This window comes from Peromyscus eremicus, chromosome 1, assembly GCF_949786415.1.
Source record: "Peromyscus eremicus chromosome 1, PerEre_H2_v1, whole genome shotgun sequence".
Classification (NCBI taxonomy): Eukaryota; Metazoa; Chordata; class Mammalia; order Rodentia; family Cricetidae; genus Peromyscus; species Peromyscus eremicus.
In genome coordinates, this window is record NC_081416.1 from 30,023,192 (window position 1) to 30,042,607 (window position 19,416).

Consider the following 19,416-nt stretch of genomic DNA (forward strand, 5'->3'; position numbering starts at 1 on the left):
GTAGTCCTCCTTGGCTACAGAACGGAGATGCCAGCCTGTCTTGTAGAATTTTTTGGAGAGTTCCTCTGGCTATCGAGAATGATTTGATGGACTGGACTTTGCAAGATTCCTGTTCCTTTTGGAGTGCTCGCCATGCAGGATAGACGTTTAGCCCTGTATTAAATTGTCTCCCACAATTTGATTTGTTTCTGTTTTAAGTTTGTTATCTTTTAGTAAGAAATGGTCTGTCTCTCTCTCCGAGAGAAGTGATAAATGTCTTGGCCTTGGTGTAGTCTGTGGTTCTGAGGGTTTCAGACACCGGCTTGCTTCCCGTGCTGGGCAAGAGCTGGGGGATGTGGAACGCAGGGAAAGCCAGTGTCCTTTCCCCTTGGGTCTGAACCTGAAGTCGGGTTTTTTCTTCAGCATTCTCTTGTAAATGTTGAGGGTTTCACAGACAGTCACCCTAGATCTGTTGGGAAGTGTTTGAGGAGAGGCCGTGGGTCTTATGCTTAAGAGACAGACCTCCTGTCGTGCACAGCCTGTGCACGGACTTGGGTTTGGTCTGCACGCCTTTGGCACGCTAGGCCATGTTCACCGCAGTTGGGGTTCCTCTGCAGTGGCTGTGAGTATGCAAAAGCCACATGGACTTTCTTTCTGGAAAATGCTCGTAATTTCCTTGACTGTTCAAGGTAGTTTAAAAGACATTTCGGCATCAGTGACGTTGGGCTTATTTTCCATTAAACGGTCTGTACAATGCTAGGGATGTTTGTGAAGCTATTGACCAGTTATTGGCTGAGTGGCTTTTGAACCCTAGGGGCATGAAGTCCGGGGCTGCTAGGAGTAGCTGCCTGTGCAAGGCGCTCAACTGCTTCCGGGAGTCTGCAGATGCTTACCTAGGAGAGAGTATGGCAGGGAAGATGTTCAGTACCCACAATACTCGGAAGGACCGGGTGTGTCCTTAGGATTGGTGCTGCCGTTGGTAACATAAGAAATTGGAAAGTGGGAGGACATATGCTGTCTCTCCTCAATCTAAAGGGTTCAGTATGAGATGAGCTGGAGAGAAAAATGGGTCGCGGAGAGTAGGAAAGCTTAAGGAAGTTAATCTGAGAAGTTCCTGTAAGTGTTCTCACCATCCTACTGTGTGCACAGTGGGAGGATGACAATGTGCACTGAGTGTACCTGGCGGAAGAACTATCCTTGTAAAGCACAAGACACTTTACCAGCTACTATTCCCTGAACACATTCTTAGGGAAACAACGTCACTCGTAATCTCCAGCTTTTCAACTTTTAGGTCTGTTGAAAGACTTCTGTAGTTAACACAAGAATCATTTCAGAAAATGATCCAGTTGGTAGAGTTTGTTGTAGTGGGAGAGAAAGTGAACAGAGACTGTTGAATATGATTGATCATTTGAAAAAGGATAAAAAAGACATGAGCACCACCAAACCCTCCTGAAAATCACTGCTTACAGAGCTCAGCTGTTTCGTCCACTTTCATATATAGACTCAGTCTTTGACAACAACCTTATAAAGGAAATATGTTATTGTTACTGTACCCATTTTAAAGATTAGCAATCTGAAGCCCAGACAGTGGGGCAAGCAGGGGAGATGCTGGGACCAAAGTCCCATTTCATAGCTGTGTTGCCTTTATATGAAGTTGGGTCTTCTGCTTTGAGCTTTTTAAAATTTTTTTTAATGATTGTTATAAAAGTAGTATGTGTTTATTAAAGAAATCGGTGGCAGAAAAATGGGAATACACTCAGGATCATCGAATATAACCTAGCTGGTCTGTGTCTTCCCACTTTTTTCTGCAATGCTGTGCATTAATCAAGGATTGTGGTTGCATCTGTTATGTTTGTGTGCATCCTTCCGTTGGAGTCTTCCTGAGAGAATAGGCCTTTGATTGTTACACTGCTGGTTAAGTATTTAATGAACACTGTCTTGGTTAGGGTTTTTATTGCTCTGAAGAGATACCATGACCACGGCAACTCTTATAAGGAAAACATGTAATTGAGGGGTGGCTTGCTTACAGCTTCAGAGGTTCAGTCCATTTTGATCATGAAGGGAGCATGACAGCATGCAGGCAGACATGGTGCTGGAGCTGAGAATGCTACATCTCCCAGGCAACAGGAAGTCAACTGACTGTGACACTGAGTGAAGCTTGAGAAAAAAAAAACCTCAAAGCCTGCCCCCACAGTGACACTCTTCCAACAGATGTGTGGTCCAGGTATTTCCTCCAGCCTCAAGGTCTGGATTAAAGGAGTGTGTCATCTAGCCTCCTCCAATAAGACCATACCTCCTAATAGTGCCACTCCCTTTGGGGGGCATTATCTTTTAAACCACCACAAACACATACACTGGACTTACACCCCCTCTATACATTCAACTATTGGCAAGTCCTTTGACTTTTATAGAACCCATTCCTTTTTCCTAGGTGAGAGGTGGATCAAATCCTCTTTTTTCAAATGATGGGGGTCTACAGAAGTGTCGAGGGACTGAGGATAGAAAGATCAGGTGAGCCTTGGCCCTGGGCTCTGCCTGTGTGTCAACCCAGTCAGCCACAGTGGTATCTTTTCTATTTTAGAGTTCACACATGTTTGGAATAAGTGAACTAGTAACTTTTTGGGCAAAAAAACTTGTAAAATTATTAGACCAGATGATCTTAAGATCAACATTTCTGTGATACCTAAGTTGTCACATATTGTGCACATTTTCTGCATTCCTCACCAGAGCGATTTGTGAGTTAAACAAGTTTGCCAGACTCTTTCATATTATGTCATGGAAGTATGTTAGGTACAAAGAGAATCAGTGGTCTCTGCTGAGCAGGGTCCAGAGTCTGTTGAGTTATTCCTAATAAGTACTCCCTGGGAGATCCATCCACTGCTGTCCCTGGCCTTCTACATTTTCAGATCCAATTTAGTGATCTGTCATGGAAGACTTATGATCAGGGAATTGGCAATGCTTGAAACTAACACATTTGAAACAGAGGTTACCAGTGGCTGCCCTTCACTTCTATTGTACACCTTGAGCCTCTTTGCATTTTGAAGGAACTGATCTGGAAGTCCTGTGATCCTGACCTTTTCTTTTCCTCCCACAGAAGGAAGAATCCTGTTCAGAAATGAGGCCAATTAATGTTCAGACACCGCTACACGAAGTGCTTTAAACTGCCCTGACCATCTTGCCAAATGAGTCTCTGCTCATGAGACCCAACAAGATGAACCGGCCCAGGAGGGATAGTGCCCTGCTCTGTACGAACAGTGACTGCTGACGTCTAAGAGCAAGTTGGGGGTACTGCGTTTTGTCTGCCAGTACCATGAAGGAAGTGGTTTATTGGTCACCCAAGAAGGTGGCAGACTGGCTGCTGGAGAATGCTATGCCAGAATACTGTGAACCTCTAGAACATTTCACAGGCCAGGACTTGATCAACCTAACCCAAGAGGATTTCAAAAAACCCCCACTGTGCCGAGTCTCCTCTGACAACGGGCAGCGGCTCTTAGACATGATCGAGACCCTGAAGATGGAGCATCATATGGAAGCGCACAAGAATGGCCACGCCAACGGGCATCTCAGCGTTGGCGTTGACATTCCCAACCCTGAGGGCAGCTTCAGCATCAAGATTAAGCCCAATGGAATGCCAAATGGGTATAGGAAAGAGATGATAAAAATCCCCATGCCAGAACCAGAGCGCTCCCAGTACCCCATGGAGTGGGGCAAGACTTTTCTGGCCTTTCTTTATGCACTTTCCTGTTTTGTTCTCACTACAGTGATGATCTCGGTCGTCCATGAACGAGTACCTCCTAAGGAGGTGCAGCCTCCACTACCGGACACATTTTTTGACCATTTTAACCGGGTGCAGTGGGCCTTTTCTATTTGCGAAATTAACGGCATGATCCTTGTAGGACTCTGGTTAATTCAGTGGCTGCTCTTAAAATACAAGTAAGTAGAGTAAACACAGTCTTAAGATCCAGAAATGATGGGTTTGCATTTAGCTATCCAGTTATCGTTTGGAAATGAAATTTAGCCAAGTGGTGAAATCGAAGCATATTAATTAGTTTTGAAACCACACACACCATGGGACTAACTAAAGCTCCCACAGCTTTGAGAGAATATTGTTTGTTGCCTGTTTGATACAAGATTCCTCTAGAATTAAGACCGTGAGTGATGGTGGTCTGTTTTCAGGTAATAGGAAAGAAAACACTCAGACATCTTCAGAAAGTAAAGGCTGTTGATAACTGGGGGTGGAGGTGTGGAGGGTACGGGGGTGATGATAAAGCTGCCTAGTCTTGGTTGTTATTTACTCAGGTGACTTGTTGGCAGTTGGCCTATGTGCTGTGAATGATGGGATAGGCCCGTCCCATGACACACACACCCCACCCACATCCAGACCCAGAACCTTATCAGTATGTATTCACAGTTTTGGCATGTAGAGTTCACACAGCTATTTCATAATGACTGGTTGGGGAAAACTGATACCTCATTTAATTTAAGCAGGTAGAATGTGGTGGAACCTATATGATCCCATCTTATAGAATGTGTAGCACTTAAAACCGTGGGTGGCTGTCTTTGAGTGTCTCAGTTAGTGTGTATTTAGTTTCAGTTGGAGCCAAAGTGAGTCTCATGTCCCAAGCTCTATCACAGCAGGGATCGTCTCAAGCGAGCTATTTCCTTAGATGAACAGCTTCCCTTGGCTTTAATTAATTGCCCTTGTTCTTGGTGTCTGGTTTTCTTCTGAGCGGAACGTCTATGGCTTCCCTGTATGCAGTGGGGAATGACCATTTCTCCCTATCCAATGGGCTTGGGAGCCCCAGTAGATGGTACCACTGTGCCCTGGCCACAGCCCAAGCTCACTGCCATTGCCCCTGGGGCACCATAACCAAATCTACAGAGTGAGCAGGGCCATGCCTGGGATTGAGGCCGGAGCTGGGGCTGCTTCCCTGTAAACCTGGAACTGTCACTCTGGGGCAGCTTCTGATGATGGAGCCACCAGCTGTTTGAGTTTCTCTCTGGCAGACTGAGTTGCCTGAGCCAAAGGATGGCTGGATATGAAAGCATCTTCCATCAAGATAACAAAATGCAGGTGGAGTGTTTCTGTTGAGTTTGTCTCTGAGTGTTTTCCTGGTGTTGGGTAAACTTTCTCAGTTCACGAAGTCAGACATGTAGAAAGGGGAGGGTACCCGCTGACCTCACCATGGAGACTATCATCTTCACTTTGGGAAAGTCACTGACCTAGCCAAGTGTTTACGTGGGGCTAGTTTGACAATTTTATAGCTTAAGTAGAATTGAAATGGAACTGATGGCCTCTGCTATCCAGTTGAAGGAAAAAACAATGTTGTTGCTTTGGTTTTGAGAGGACTCAGCTTCAGAAGTAGTGATGTTTGGAATTCCTTGCATACTTTCTGTGGACTGACAGCACTAGTCCCGCTTCTCACTTAGGAACATTTGGACTTTTTGACCTTTCTCCCCCAAAAGCCCACTGAAGATAGTTCCCAGGCTTTTCCTTTACAGAGGGAAGGGCAGCTCAAATTAAGCTTCCTAGGGTTTTTTGTTGTGGTTTTTTTCCCTTAAAATTTGTTTTTGTGAGTTCACTTTCTGGCTTTTCATCAAAATTCATACACACAGGCAAATTTATTGCCCCAGAATATAACTTAGTAAGTCAGACTTATTGCAGAATTGAGATGTTTTATGATTTCAATCTTGTTCTGAGGAAACTTCCTAATCATAGGAATAATTTCTACCAGGGAATTTTTCCAAAATCTATTTCTCTTTAAATTTTCGAATTTGGGATATCCTGGTACTTACTGCCAATACTGTAGTAATTTACTTATTTAAATTGTTCAACAGCAATAAGCCAGTTGGAATGTCTTCTGCAAAGCTAATTCAGTGCTGGAGCAGGCAGCCTGGGTTCTAGCACCAGCTGTGGCTTTACATGCTAGTTGGCTTAAATGAACTTTTCCAACTCAGGAGCCTTGTTCTCACAGAAAAAAAAATAACAGCTTCTAGGTCAAGGTTTCTATTGTCCTAGAAAACTTTTCAATTGGCCCTAACATTGCTGGGTAAGCCACTGGGATGGAATTGGATTAGTCAGGTAATTTTAGCTTGAATGCAACCAGCTAAGGATTCTTTAAGGACCTTACTCTATTTCTACCTTTGGAAGTAGACTGTTGTCCTAAGCATCCCCACTCTGTGTGTCTGTGACCTCTCCAGTATGTGGCACTCCAGGTAGGAAAGATTGAGAGGGTACAGACTGATGCAGCGTGAAGTGCATGCTGATGAATATCATCCCCAGCTCTCATCACCAAGACTAACCTTCTGAACTGTTATACAGACACACCTCCCCCAACACCCTCCCTTGTTTCTAACTAATTGGCTGTTGCTGTGTGTTTTATTTAGGAACCATTTCGAAAACATGGAACTTTCTGGTTAGGGGGTACTTTTCATCCCTAACTTTCCTTGTTTTTATGTTTCACTCTTGTGAGTTTGGCCCCTCTCTCCAGCATCCGCCAGCTGGATAGTTTACCATTAACCGTTTTACTCAGCTCCTTAGAATTAAAGCCATTTGGTTGGTATTAAGATCCTAACAAAACCCAAATTCACTACCCCCCAAATTATTCTAACTTTAAGAATCGTGGAGGCCTTAAAAAAGACAGCCTACTCTGTCTTCTTTTGTACTTTCTAACTTTAGAGAAAAGATACAACTGTTGAGGATGCTGTACTAATGGAGAAGTAAGACCACTGGAACTTTGGGCAACATCTACCACCAATAAGCCCTTGAGCCAGACTTTGAGGGCTCTGAACACCTTAACTCTGAATTTGTGACATTCAGTTCTGTCTTATGTTGCATACACTTGTCCTTCACTGTGAACTTTTTTTGGTTTTTAAAATTGTAAATAATGTTGTCTCCTCATTTAGAATTGGACTTTCAAGCCACTGACTAGGAAAAATTCCGGGGAAATCTCTGCCTTTGTGTCAGACCTCACTGCAAACCAGGTACCCTTGTTATAAGAAAGCGCCATAAAGAGTATTCACAGCTTGCAGACTGATAGAGCTGAGACACAGGGCCCTGTGTGTGGCCCACAGCTAACACAGTGGTACCCCTGCATGTTTCCTGTGGCCCCACCCTGTCAGGACCTTGACAGAGAAGGTAGCGCCGAGGTTTCCAAGTCAAGTTTTCTTATGAGAGCAAATGTAACACCAAGTGTGGTGATCAGGGTGCCTCAGACTCTCCTGGACCAAAACCAGACTTGTGAGCTGTGTTTTCCAAGTTGTTTTTTCCCCTTCTCTGGCCAGTGGCATTTTCTAGAAACATAGAACAGCTCAGTTAGTATTGTCTAAATAATGCGTTTGGTCAATTCTAATTCTGTTTTTAGGAGTGTTTCCTCCTTTCATTTCTAATTGGGGATCCACACTGTGGAATCGGATGAAGACACAACCTCTCTGCTTTGGAGCTCAGAGCTCTTCACAATAGAGTTTAAGTTTGACCTATTTTACCTGTAGCTACTCCAGGTCTCTGTAAATGCCTTAAGCTCATAGGACTCACTTTCCAATTCTTTTAATTCTACATGTGTCTCCTCCAGTGGTAGCTTTTTGTTTTGTTTTGTTATTTAATTTTCTTTAAAGGAGACAATGATGCCGTGTTCATCACTCCCACTTGTATTCTGATGTCTGTGACAGAGCCTGGCACATATAAATATAGTGTGTTCATTTAAAATCTGTCCATTCATTCAACTTGGACTTCACTGAGCAGCCTACTGTATGCCAGCAGTGCTAGGGCCTGGGGGATGCTGCAGGGATGAGAGTGACGTGAAGTGATTAGTCTGGGCAGAGTGAGGCAGTCAGTGAACAGCTGAGGATATGACATCAGCTAGTGTAAGGGAGCTAGAGACTGTGAGTCAGCATGAGGGTTGGGGAGTGTTGGAAATAGGGCAGCAGTGATCCTTTCAGATTGGGTAATTACGAAAGGCCACTGATGAGACAGCAGTTCAGCAGACACGTGAATCAGATGAAAGGCAGTCCCAAGCAGGTATCTGCGAAAGAACGTTCCAGATAGGAGACATAGCAAGTGTTTGGAGGGTGGGTTTATTTCCGTAGCTTAGTTGAGCTAAGTATTTATAATGGCCTAGTGAGCTGGAGGAGAGCTGTGATATATGTAAGAGTCCAGTGAGAAACAGACAGGGTCTCAAATGAAACCAGTAGAGTGTGGATTTAATGTCAAGTGTGATAAACCACTGACATGATTCAAACACACTTACGTTATGGAAGGATTATGTAGGGTCAGCAAGATGCTCAGTTACAGCATTTACTACCAAGCCTTAAAAGTGGAGTTTGGATCTCAGAATCCATATAGTTGAAGAGGAGAACCAACGCCCACAAGTTGTCCTATGACCTACACACACACACATACACACACACACACACACACACACACACACACACACACCAGATAGATAATAAATATGATATGGCTGCTTTGCAGATAATAGGATAGCAAGAGTTGAATCGAGAGAATTATTTGTGACACCCATTGCCATAGTGAACAAAACTGGTTTTTGTTATAGTTTATTTCTCACACAAAGCCTTGGAGCTGCCCATGAAGCCCTGATTTTTATGTTACTTAAAGAGAGAGATTCCACTAATTCAGGGGTACTCACAGCTGTGCTTGAATATATTTTCTTTGGAAGAAAGTCAAGTAGTCTATACAAACATTGCAGCTTGGATGGAAGGTATCCTGGCAGTCGGGAGCCAAGGAAGACCACAAAGTCACTGTAAGCATAGCAGCTCACAGCCCTGCTCCAGGGAAAGAGTTCCTAATGCAAGTGTCACAGCTCTGCTTCTGGCAGGGGAGTTTTTCCCCAGCAAAATTGTTAGAGCTCTGCTCCGGTGCTGGGAAATGTTACAGCTCTGCTTAGGCCAGTCCTCCCACACCACCAAGTGTAACAATTCTGTTACGCTAGGGGGAAGTTTCCCCAGAAAAAGTGTTACAGCTCTGCTCTAGTCCGGTCAGCTCCAGCTCTGGGAAAGTTGTTACAGTTGGGCTCCATTCTAGGGAAAATGTCACACTGCATAACAAACCTCACTCAAGATTGATTGGCAAGGAAGAATCCAGGAGGGTGGCTGCCTCTAGGGTGAGAAGCAGCAGCAAACTGAACAGGGTACAGAGCTTCTATGGGGTATCTTGGGCAGGTGGGTGGAGGTGGGGAGCTTTCCCAGGTGGCTGGCTTGGGATTGGTGGAATTTTGTGGTCTGATTCTAGGGCAAGCAGGTAAGCTCAGGGATTATTGGAATTTCGTGCTAAAGGGACTTTAGGGATTGATGGGATTCTGTGCTCAGAGATTGATGGGATTCTGCAACCTGACTCTGGGGCAAACTCAGGAATTGATGGTCAATTCATTTCAGGCCCTGGGGTCCTGGGGTCAAGTCAAGGTCGGAGAATTTTTCCTTGGATCTTTTCACTCTGCAGTCTGTATCCTGTATTGTTTCCTGTCACAGTTTGGGTGTTAGATATTCACCTACAAAGTGTAGAGTAAATCAATTAGTTCAGTGAGGGACAGATTGTGTAAGAGTGAACTGAATATGCTAGCGGTGACCCATTGGTAGTGTAAATATTTGAAGAAAAAAGAAAAAAACAGGTAGGTTATGGGGTGGACTCAAGAGAGCTTAATGGTAGAGATGCTTGAGATAAGAGAGAACATTACATCATAAAGAGCTGCAGGGTCACAGTGGGGCTGGTTAATAAGTGGAAATGATTATTGAATGGGTTCTTTGAAGATTGATCCCAAAGGGAAGGAAACAGATATGGAAAATGATTGGACAGATCCTGCTTGTGCCTTTCAGACATCTATATTTAAAAGTATCCCCATGTGTGCAGTTGTCCAGTGTTGCTTTTCTGGGGGTTTTTAGGATGGGTTTTTAGTGTTTGCCAACAGTATGCATCTGTGGTTAGAAATCTCCTTAGAAAAAACTAGCTTTTTTTGTTTTGTTTTTAAGATTTGTGTGTTTATGTACATGTGTTTACCTGCATTCCTGTATATGTACCATGTGTGTACCTGGTGCCTGAGGGTGTTGGATTCCCTAGAACTGGATTTGTGGATGGCTCTGTGCTACCTCTTCGAAACTGGGAACCAAAATATTGCAAGAGCAGAAATACACTGAGCCTCCCTTCACTTTCACTTTCAATTTTTAAAGTTTGTATTTGTGTGTATGTGTAGGGGGTCAAGGAGTTGGCAGATGGAGCTGGTGGCTGAGCCCAGGATTTCACCCATGTTAAAGCACCTCCTCTATCACTGAGCTCCACTAACACCCAATTTCATATTTTAGTCCCCAACCAAAGTTGTGGCTTGGGGAGTCTTGTATATTTGCTGGATTTCTGCCACCATGAGACTATCACATTCCCTTTCTTTTGAGACTAGAATTTAATTTCTGAGGACCAGATCTTTGGGCTGATTGGCAACTGCTTCTGTCACATGCTAATTTAATCATTTAGGTCTATCTGTTATGAACAGGACTGTCTACTAACATTTGTCTTTCATTTTGCCGTAGTTCAGTTCCCTCAGTGCTTATTTTCACATTAGCTGTCTATCAAAGTAGTCATTCCTCTCTAATCTCCAGGGTAGTTTATGACCACAGATACTGTCAGCACACAGTCCCTTGTTTTCTTGTCTTTGATGGTGATGATTAAGTAAAGTTCCTAAACCACTTCATGTAGAATATTTGATATGAAACAGTTCTTTCCAGGTTCCTGTTCAGTAGTTTGTGTTCTAAGTTCCAGAAGAGCTATTTCCTAGGGTCAATTCACTTTATCAGCTTTTCAGCTTATACTGTGGTAGGCCAGATGGCTCTTTTCTACTTGGCCTTCCAACATCTTTCTCTGTTTAATTATTATTTACCAAGCATTATTGCAAAGGGTGTGTACAGGTGTCTCAGCAACCTCCATGGCTAGCAGAGTGACAATCTGAAGCAGACTAGAAGCTAGTTTGGTTCAACACAACTCACTAGTCAATGTTGGTTCAAACTGCTGGAGTCTGACCCCTAGTAGTTTACTTTAGGCATATTTAAGCACAGAACAATTTGGTGAAAATGTATTCTGGTGATAATGAACTATCCTGCATGCACAATAAAGCATGCATAAATCCCTTTGAGGAGCAAAGTAAGCTAAATACAGTAGGATGTGACCCATAAAGATGGGTTCTATGGATTGACTGAGAAAAACAAGCTTACCGTATGGACTTGGGGAGGATCCAGTGAGTCTCCAACCACAGAGATAGTGAAAGATCATCAGGCTACTACCCACGTTGGCTCTCAGCCTTTTGGAGGATAACAGATAATGTATTCCTTCCCTTGAAGAAAAACCCTGTATGTTTAAAATTCAGGTCCACCTAGTGCTTATCTGTGAGCACAGAGACCTCAGTGCCTCCTACAGATGTACTGTGGCTGCAGCAGAGAACAAAGCAGTGCTGTAGAGAGAGAGATTCTATGGGAATTTTTCATTAATCTCATAGTAATATCTCAAATGTTCACACCAGGAACACAAGTTTCCTCATGTCACCTCAATGGTTTTTGACACCCCTTCCATTATTTGGTTGGCTGGTAAGCTGTACATAGTTCGCTCCATCAGTAAATGAGAGAAGAGCTCAGAGTGGTCTTTTCTTTTTCTTTTCTCCTTTTTCCTCCCAGTACGTGTAGCTGAATCTATTGTGTGTTTACTCAGGGTCTCTTTCATTCTACAGAGTGTCTTCCATTTCAAAATCTGCTCATCAATTCTAGAGGCAGATTCCAAAATAGCTGATCTTTGAGTAACAATTTTTACATGAATTATAATATCATTGACTCAATAAGCCTTTTAAAATAAATGGTATTATTCTTTTCTCTCAGTGAAGGTAACTGAGAATCTGTTGGCTTGTCCACAAGAACATATTGTGGTGATATATTGTTTACCCTAATAAAATTTGCCTGAAGATCAGAGGACAGAACAAGCCACTAGATTAAACATAGAGGCCAGGCAGTGGTGGTACACACCTTTAATCCTAGCACTCTGGGAGACAGAGATCCATCTGGATCTCTGTGAGTTCAAAGACACACTGGGCTACATGAGATTGACTCAGTCTAGGAGAGAAACAGAGTCAGGCAGTGGTGGCACACACCTTTAATCCCAGCACTAGGAAGGAAGTAATATGGCTGGGTGTGGAGAAAGGTATATAAGGCGTGAGGAAACAGAACTAAAGCCCCTTTCTGCTGAAGACTCAAAGCTTTTTGGCTGAGGAGCCCCTTTTTGGCTGGACCCCTTTTGGCTCAAGACTCAGAGACATTCAGTCAGAGGATTCGTAGAGTTGGTGAGGTGAGATGTGGCAGTGGCTTGTTCCTCTGTCTCTCTGCTCTTTCAGCATTTACCCCAGTATCTGACTCCGGGTTTTTTACTAAAAAGACCATTTAGGAATTTATGTTACAACATATGTTGGGAAGTGAAGGCTCTTTGGTATAAGCCCCGTCTGGAACTTTCCTATTCTAACAAATACCCTCTGGAAATGTATTTTCTTAACTCATACCGTGGCATTAATTCCGTGCACAAAGGACAAATGGAGTAAAAACAGATGGGTTTGGTGTTTTTAGAATAATGCTGTGTGTTGCTTTTCCTCTGGAAGACATTTGAGTGTGGTGCCAGGATGTTCTTGCCAACCCTTATAGCTGTCATGTCGGGTCTGTTCCCTGTACTTTGTAGCAGATGTCCATAGTTCGGTCCTAGCTGCATGCTGTCTTGTAACTTCCTAGGTAAGTCAGAACCACCATTTTGGAATAAACGTCCCTCTACCGGCAACTGCAAGCCTGATGCCTCACCAAAGCCGGCTGGTCAAGCTTGGCCAAGTTTATTGTCTCACTTTTTGGTTTTTGACCAAATTTGTGGGTTTCTTTTTGCTGTTTTTTCCTTTCGATTCTGACCTATCATCTCTCTGGGCTCAGGATGGAGATGCTTTCCTGGGGACCTTCTCTGAACCCCTTGCCTCCCAGGTCCTCTGCACTCCTAGCCTCCTGTACTCTTCTACTTGGCCTCCTTCTCTAGTAACATTGGGAGATGAACCTGTGGAGCCAGACAGTAGATTCAGTGCCACATGGTCAAACCTGGGCTCACCTTTTCTGACTTTCACCATTTTAGATTCCATGACCTAAATAGTCCAGGCCATAGGAATTGGAGGGAAACTAGATCTTCCTAATTCATTAATGCCAACAATTTGACCAAGTTATTCTGTGTTAGTCTTTTACCAGAGTCAAGTTAAAGGCAACGGAAGGAATGATCTTGTATGTAGTCAGGTTAATAATGATTAGTAATGCTGTTTTAATATGCCCTCCTAAATTCACATTGGAACTTAATCCCCAAGTTTTATGGTAATGATCCTTGGAGGTGGGCTTTTAGGAAGTAATTAGGACTAAATGAGTCAGGTGTTTGGGCTTATCCAGACTAGTACACTCTCTTCGCTTTGCCTCGTGATCTCTGACATGGCAGCAAGGAGCCCTTTACCAGGTGCCGAGTAGACTGGTACCAAGATTTTGGACTTCTCAGCTGCCAGACAGACCCATGAGCAAATAAGCTAAATAATCTGATCTTGGTGGTGGTGGTGGTGGTGGTGGTGGTGGTGGTGGTGGTGGGTGTGTATTTTATATAAATTTTTAAAAATTCAAATTATTCATCTCATCAGAGATAAAATAATAACTTCGAGTTCATGTTGTTATCTGCATCTGTGGTTTTAGGTGGATTCATTTTGCCTTCTATACTCTAGCATGCCCCAGAAGTCCCTTTAATCCCTTCTCAGCAGTCCATCACAGGTATTTCTTCATATTCTTTCTCCCAGCAGCCTACTAGTGCCGTGACAGCGGATATGGGACAGTCCTCTCTGGTTTAGTCTTGACATTCAGCTACTGAGTGCTGTGGTCAAACTACTTACCTAGTTGTTTCTTCACCTACAAGATGAGAATGATAGTAGTTTCTATCCCAACATTGTTAAGATGCTGAGTAGAAATAAATTATAGCATCCCACAGAGTGCTTGGTACTCAGGCTGCTGCTCTTCCCACACCCTTCGTAGCAAAGAGCTTCTCTATTCCTCCCTGTTTTCAACCCAAACATCTTGAGTTTTCTTCCTTGATGATGCTTTGTACCCAATACCTGGTCTGTTAAATCTGAGCTTTCTTACTGCCTCTGTCACTGCTGTACCTCCAACTGGTGTCACCTCCTACGTGGGGTGTCACTAGAGCCTCCTGCTGGTCTGTTTCACTTGGGTCACTCAACAGACAGCTCCACAGCTCTGAGAGCATACGTCACTCTTCTGCCTCAGGTATCACTAAAACCATTGCCTTTATGGTGGCCTAAAGGTTCTGCTAAAACCAGTGGCTCCTTCCTAGACCACGTGGCCTCATGAACTTTGTTCCTAACTTTCTAATAGGTCAACAGATGGTTAGGTACACTGGCCATATCTTCTTCCAAGGTGTGTCATGACTAGCCCTTAGAGCCCTGGCTTTTATGGGGATTCCCTTCATTCAGCTGGTACTTAAACCCTCAATGCATTAAAGTCTCCTGTGAGGTGGAATATTGCTAAGCAGAAATGCAGCTAACAAAGGTGTGAACTTTCTTTGAGTTGGATTTTAAGAAGTTGAGAAGGCATTGCACATATATAGACATATTTCTGGGCTGGGAGCCTGGATATCTGGATTCATTCTGCTATCTTGCCTGTGGAGATGCCCAAATGCTACGTGAGTTCTAAATGTCCATAGGAGAGCACTGATTTAGATTTATTCCAAGTTTGGTCTTGCCCTTTTGTCTGTTTGACTAGACTTTCTTTTGAGTGTTCCCTGCAGCAGTCCTGAGTTCAAGGCCCTGAGTTTTCCTGCTTTGCCTTCTGGTACCCTGGCAATCCAGAGGCTGTAATGGGTGTGGAAAGTGCTGTGTGGGGGGTGGGGAGGGGAGGGGAGGAGAGGGAAGGGGAGAAAGGTGGCAGAATTCAGTCTCTATAATCTCCAGCGATTTTCAGGCCTGTTTGAATGGATGAAGCCATCTCAGCAAATATTTTAATTTAAAATGTGAATGCAAAAAAAAAAAAATAGTGAGCATCTGGGCAGATTAATTCTGGCAGATAAACGAAAGGGCTTACAGGGCGAATGTGTGTGGACAGAAATGGGGATGGGCGATTGGGAGCCAGAGACAAAGCCCCAAAGCACAGCAGTGCGGTCCTCCAGTGCGGAGCGCTTCGGTGGCAGTGGTAATGTCACCAGTTTTAGAAACAAATGATTTTACTTTCATTGGGATTGTAGAAGGGTTTGTTAATTCTTTGAAGAAAGTAAAAAAAGATAAGATGGAAAGAAACGGGGCTTCCTTCGAGGAGGTCAACTCTGAACTGAATATCTACAGCAGATTAAATGGCGGGCATGTTCTAGAAGGTGGAGTACAGACTGTCCAGGTAGAGCATCACTGGCTTGGAGGTCCTACCTATAGTAGGGGGGTCTTTGCAGGTAGTGGGCAAAGAGCTTTGGGTGCTAAAGTAGAAGTCTAGAGGTTTCTTGGTGGTGGGGAAGGGGTAGACAAGGGTGGGCAGAGACTAGAAGATTTGGGCCTTTGCAGTCATGGTGAAGGATGTAAAGTATATGCATAATAAAAGTCTACATACCAGCCACTTGACGGTGTCAAAGGGGGGCATTCTGAGTGGGTTTTGGGATAATCTTGTTAAGGCTGTTGCAAGTAAATACCATAAGCTGGATTCTTACCAGCAACAGTTTATTTCTCTGTTCTGGGGGAGTCCAGAGCTGATCTACCTTTCCTGGATCACTCGTTACTCTTTGTAGCCATGTCCTCCTCACATGGTGGAAGAATGCAAGCTAGCTCTCTTTCATCTTTTAAATAAACACTTATCTCATTACTGAGGGCTTGGACCTCAGGATGTCATCACTGGTGATTAGATTTTAGCATAAATTTGAGAGACCCATAAATACTGAGACCACAGAGAGAGACAAGAGTTATATTGACGACAGACTGATACAAAGAGAGTCACTGGAAATTTGGGTGAAGTGGAGGCTTAAGAAAGAGAAGACATAAGGGTGATCAGATAAGTGAGAAGTGACACACTGATGACAGTGATAGATTTTTCAGTGGTTTAGCAATTATTGTGGTTATAAGGAAATAATCTAAATGTCTTGTGGAGTTGTAGTCTGTAGGAAGTATCACATAAAACATGAAATGAAAAATCTGGATTAAGTAGCCTTTAAAATCTAATTACAGTATAATATATATTACATGTATATATAATATATGTAGAGAGTATAACATTTTATATATGACTTTATATATATATATATATATATATATATATATATAACATATTTTATATATATGACTTTCGAGACAGATTTTCTCTGTGTAACAGCCCAGGCTGTCCTAGAACTTGCTTTGTAGTCCAGACTGGCCTCTAACTCACAAAGATCTGCCTGCTTCTGCCTTCCTAGTTCTGGGATTAAAGACCCCACCCCATGCTCCAGCTAAAGTATAATAGAATCTTAACTCATATGTGGGTTCTCAGAATGGGATTTCTCACACAAGTTTAAGTATCTTTTTGTCTTATGTAATTATACTCCAGTTTAGACTCCCTGAGACTCAGTTTTGCCTTCTGTGAAATAGAAATCGTAGCTATGCATTGCTGAGTCATTTTACGAATACATGGGGCCTGGAGAAATGGCTCCCTGGTGAAGAGCACAGGCTACTCTTGCAGAGGACCCGAGTTTAATTCTCAGCACCCACAACCACCTGTAATTTTGGTTCCAGGGGATCTGATACCCTCTTCTGGCCTCCATGGGCAATAGGCACATATGTAGTGCTTAGACATATATGCAGGTATTCACACATGCATATTAAGTAAAAATAAACAAAACCAAGTAAATGATACAAAGCTTGAAGGCATAAAGGAGAAATTTGACAAAATTCCCCAGTTTTTTATGGGCAACCTTTGACCTTATAATAAAGGAAAACAGTAAATTATAATAAGTATTGTAATATCCAGTCTTAGTTCTCTTCCATAGCCTTTGTTTATTGTTCGCCCATTTCCCTGATGCACTAAGAAGGAAGGCAGTGTCCTTGTCCTCCTTTTTTTCTGACAAAGAAGCAAATTTCATAGGAAATTTATGAAAATGACTGAGGTCACCAAGAAAGTCTTTGTTGGCCAGGCAGTGGTGGCGCACGCCTTTAATCCCAGCACTCGGGAGGCAGAGCCAGGTGGATCTTTGTGAGTTCGAGGCCAGCCTGGTCTACATAGCGAGATCCAGGACAGGACCAAAACTACATAGAGAAACCCTGTCTTGAAAAAAACCAAAAAAATTAAAAGTCTTTGTTAAAGGTAAAGCTAGTTGTCACATGAGTGCTGCTGTTGTGGCCTAGTGGTGAGTCTCATGGATTGCATGCTCTAATCACTGAGCAGAGACCTGAATGGCACAGGAACCTTGAGCTCTGCCCACGATGGCTCCCATCATGTTGCACATCATCTCCCTTGTTTACTGCCCTCTTGGTTGTGAATTTGTGGCTTGGTTCGCTGCTTTGTGTCCAGATCTATTTGTTTCTAGAAGCCAAGAACTCACAGAACGATTTAGGTGGTGAAGTCTATGTCAGAGAAATGGGTTGTAAACAGATGGAAAGATTACAAAACAGTTCCAAATCTGGGTGTCAGAATACTCATTATCTGTAATTTTATAATTTCTTTGTGTTGTTGTTGTTGTTGTTTTGTTTTGGTTTTGGTTTTAGTTTTCAAGACAGGGTTTCTCTGTGTAGCCTTGGCTGTCCTAGAACTCACTCTGTAGCCCAGGCTGGCCTCAAACTCACAGAGATCCCCTTGCCTCTGCCTCGTGAGTGCTGGGAATAAAAGCATGCGTCACCACTGCCTGGCTTATAATTTCTTTAAATGTGTTGGCCTTTAAGAGCTTGGGAAATAGAGTGATTCAATTTTGAGCCAAGTGCCAGTGGCTGTGCTGGCACTTATCTACAGTCTCAGCACTTTGGCCAGGAAGGAAAGGGGGTCAAGGTTGAAGGCCACTCTTAGCTACACAGGGATTGGAAACCGACCTGGGATACATGAGACCCTTTTTGGTGGAAAACCACAATAGAGGCACATAGCATACTACCAAATAATATTTTTCCGTGGATATACTTCCTTGGGCAGCCAAAATCCTACTCTGTAGCCAAGAGTTGTGTGTGTCCTTCTGCTGTAGATTCATGGAAAGAGACACATGTGGGGACAAAACACTTTCCAGTACTTAATTGAACTATACAGTCTATTCATTTCTGTAGCCATTTTTCCTTTAGACTTTTAAACCTCTGTACTAAAGGCCAGAAACATTATAATACTGCTGTTTTCAGCCTGGTTGTTGAATCACATAATTAGATTCTAAATCCTATTTCCTTTTTAAATTAGGGAAGGTATAAAGTTCAGTAGGGGCCTTGGGCTCTGTGATTCAGTGCTTGCTTGTATTCTAGGGCCCTGAACTCAACTATCTACCCCAATCCCTGCCCCCAACAAAGCTTTATAAGTCACCTGTCCTGGAACAACATGCTTTTTCAGCAAGTCTTTATTGTATATAAAATACTAACAATTTTACTCGTATTTTCTTATAAGCCAATTTGACAAGTAAAATATTCTTGGAGGAGGTAGTAAGAGCCTGGTGTGCAAAACAATAGTGGAACAATCCTTATCTGTTAGCAGATACACCCTGTGGAGTAATAACCACTGTGGAGTGTGAGCAGATGGAACACAGACTTTGGAACATGAAGGGCATATTTCTGGACATTTGATGAACATCCTGGGCTTTGAGGAATTAGATCCAGCATTTGACTTCTTCTTGGCATTTGCTTAATCTCTAGTAATATCCCATGGACATTCCTTTTATGATTCTTTTTTAAGAAAAGTTTTTTTTTTGATATTATAATGTAATTGCTTCATTTCCCTCTTCCCTCTCTCTAGACCCTTTCACACACACACCCTTTGTTTTCTTTCAAACTCATGGCCTCTTTTGTCATTAATTGATGTTACACACGTATATGTATTCCAAAATACATAAATATGACCTGCTTAGTCTATGTAATGTTACTTGTATGTATGTTTTCAGGGGTGACCATTTGGTTTGGATAACCAATTGGTGTGTTTGTCCTTGAGAAAGACTATTTCTCCCGTTCTCAGCGTTCCTTAGTCGCTTGGAGAGTTCTTTATGTAGTTCATGAAGGGCTGAGGCTTCATGGTCTTTCCCCATCTACGTTTTCGTGTCTCTTGGTGTCGTTCTTGTCCAGCTCATGTCTAGGCAGTCATGCTGTTAAGACTTTAAGGGTGCAGCTTTTGACATTCCTAGGAGACACAATCTCACAGCAAGCTCCCTGATCCTCTGGCTCTCACAATCTTTCTGCTCCCTCTTCCACAATGTTCCTCTAGCCT

The 19,416-nt window shown here is 43.1% G+C and overlaps 1 protein-coding gene across 11 annotated transcripts in view; it reads left to right on the plus strand.

The window, feature by feature from the left end:
* Positions 1-19,416, plus strand: part of Sgms1 (sphingomyelin synthase 1) — a 267,072-nt gene that overhangs the window by 224,716 nt on the left and 22,940 nt on the right. For all 11 annotated transcript variants that reach the window (XM_059258958.1, XM_059258972.1, XM_059258956.1 and 8 more), the window contains one exon: positions 3,074-3,912. In XM_059258958.1, the coding sequence (XP_059114941.1) occupies positions 3,290-3,912 (623 nt within the window). In that variant the 5' untranslated portion in view covers positions 3,074-3,289. The remainder of the gene's footprint in view (positions 1-3,073; positions 3,913-19,416) is intronic.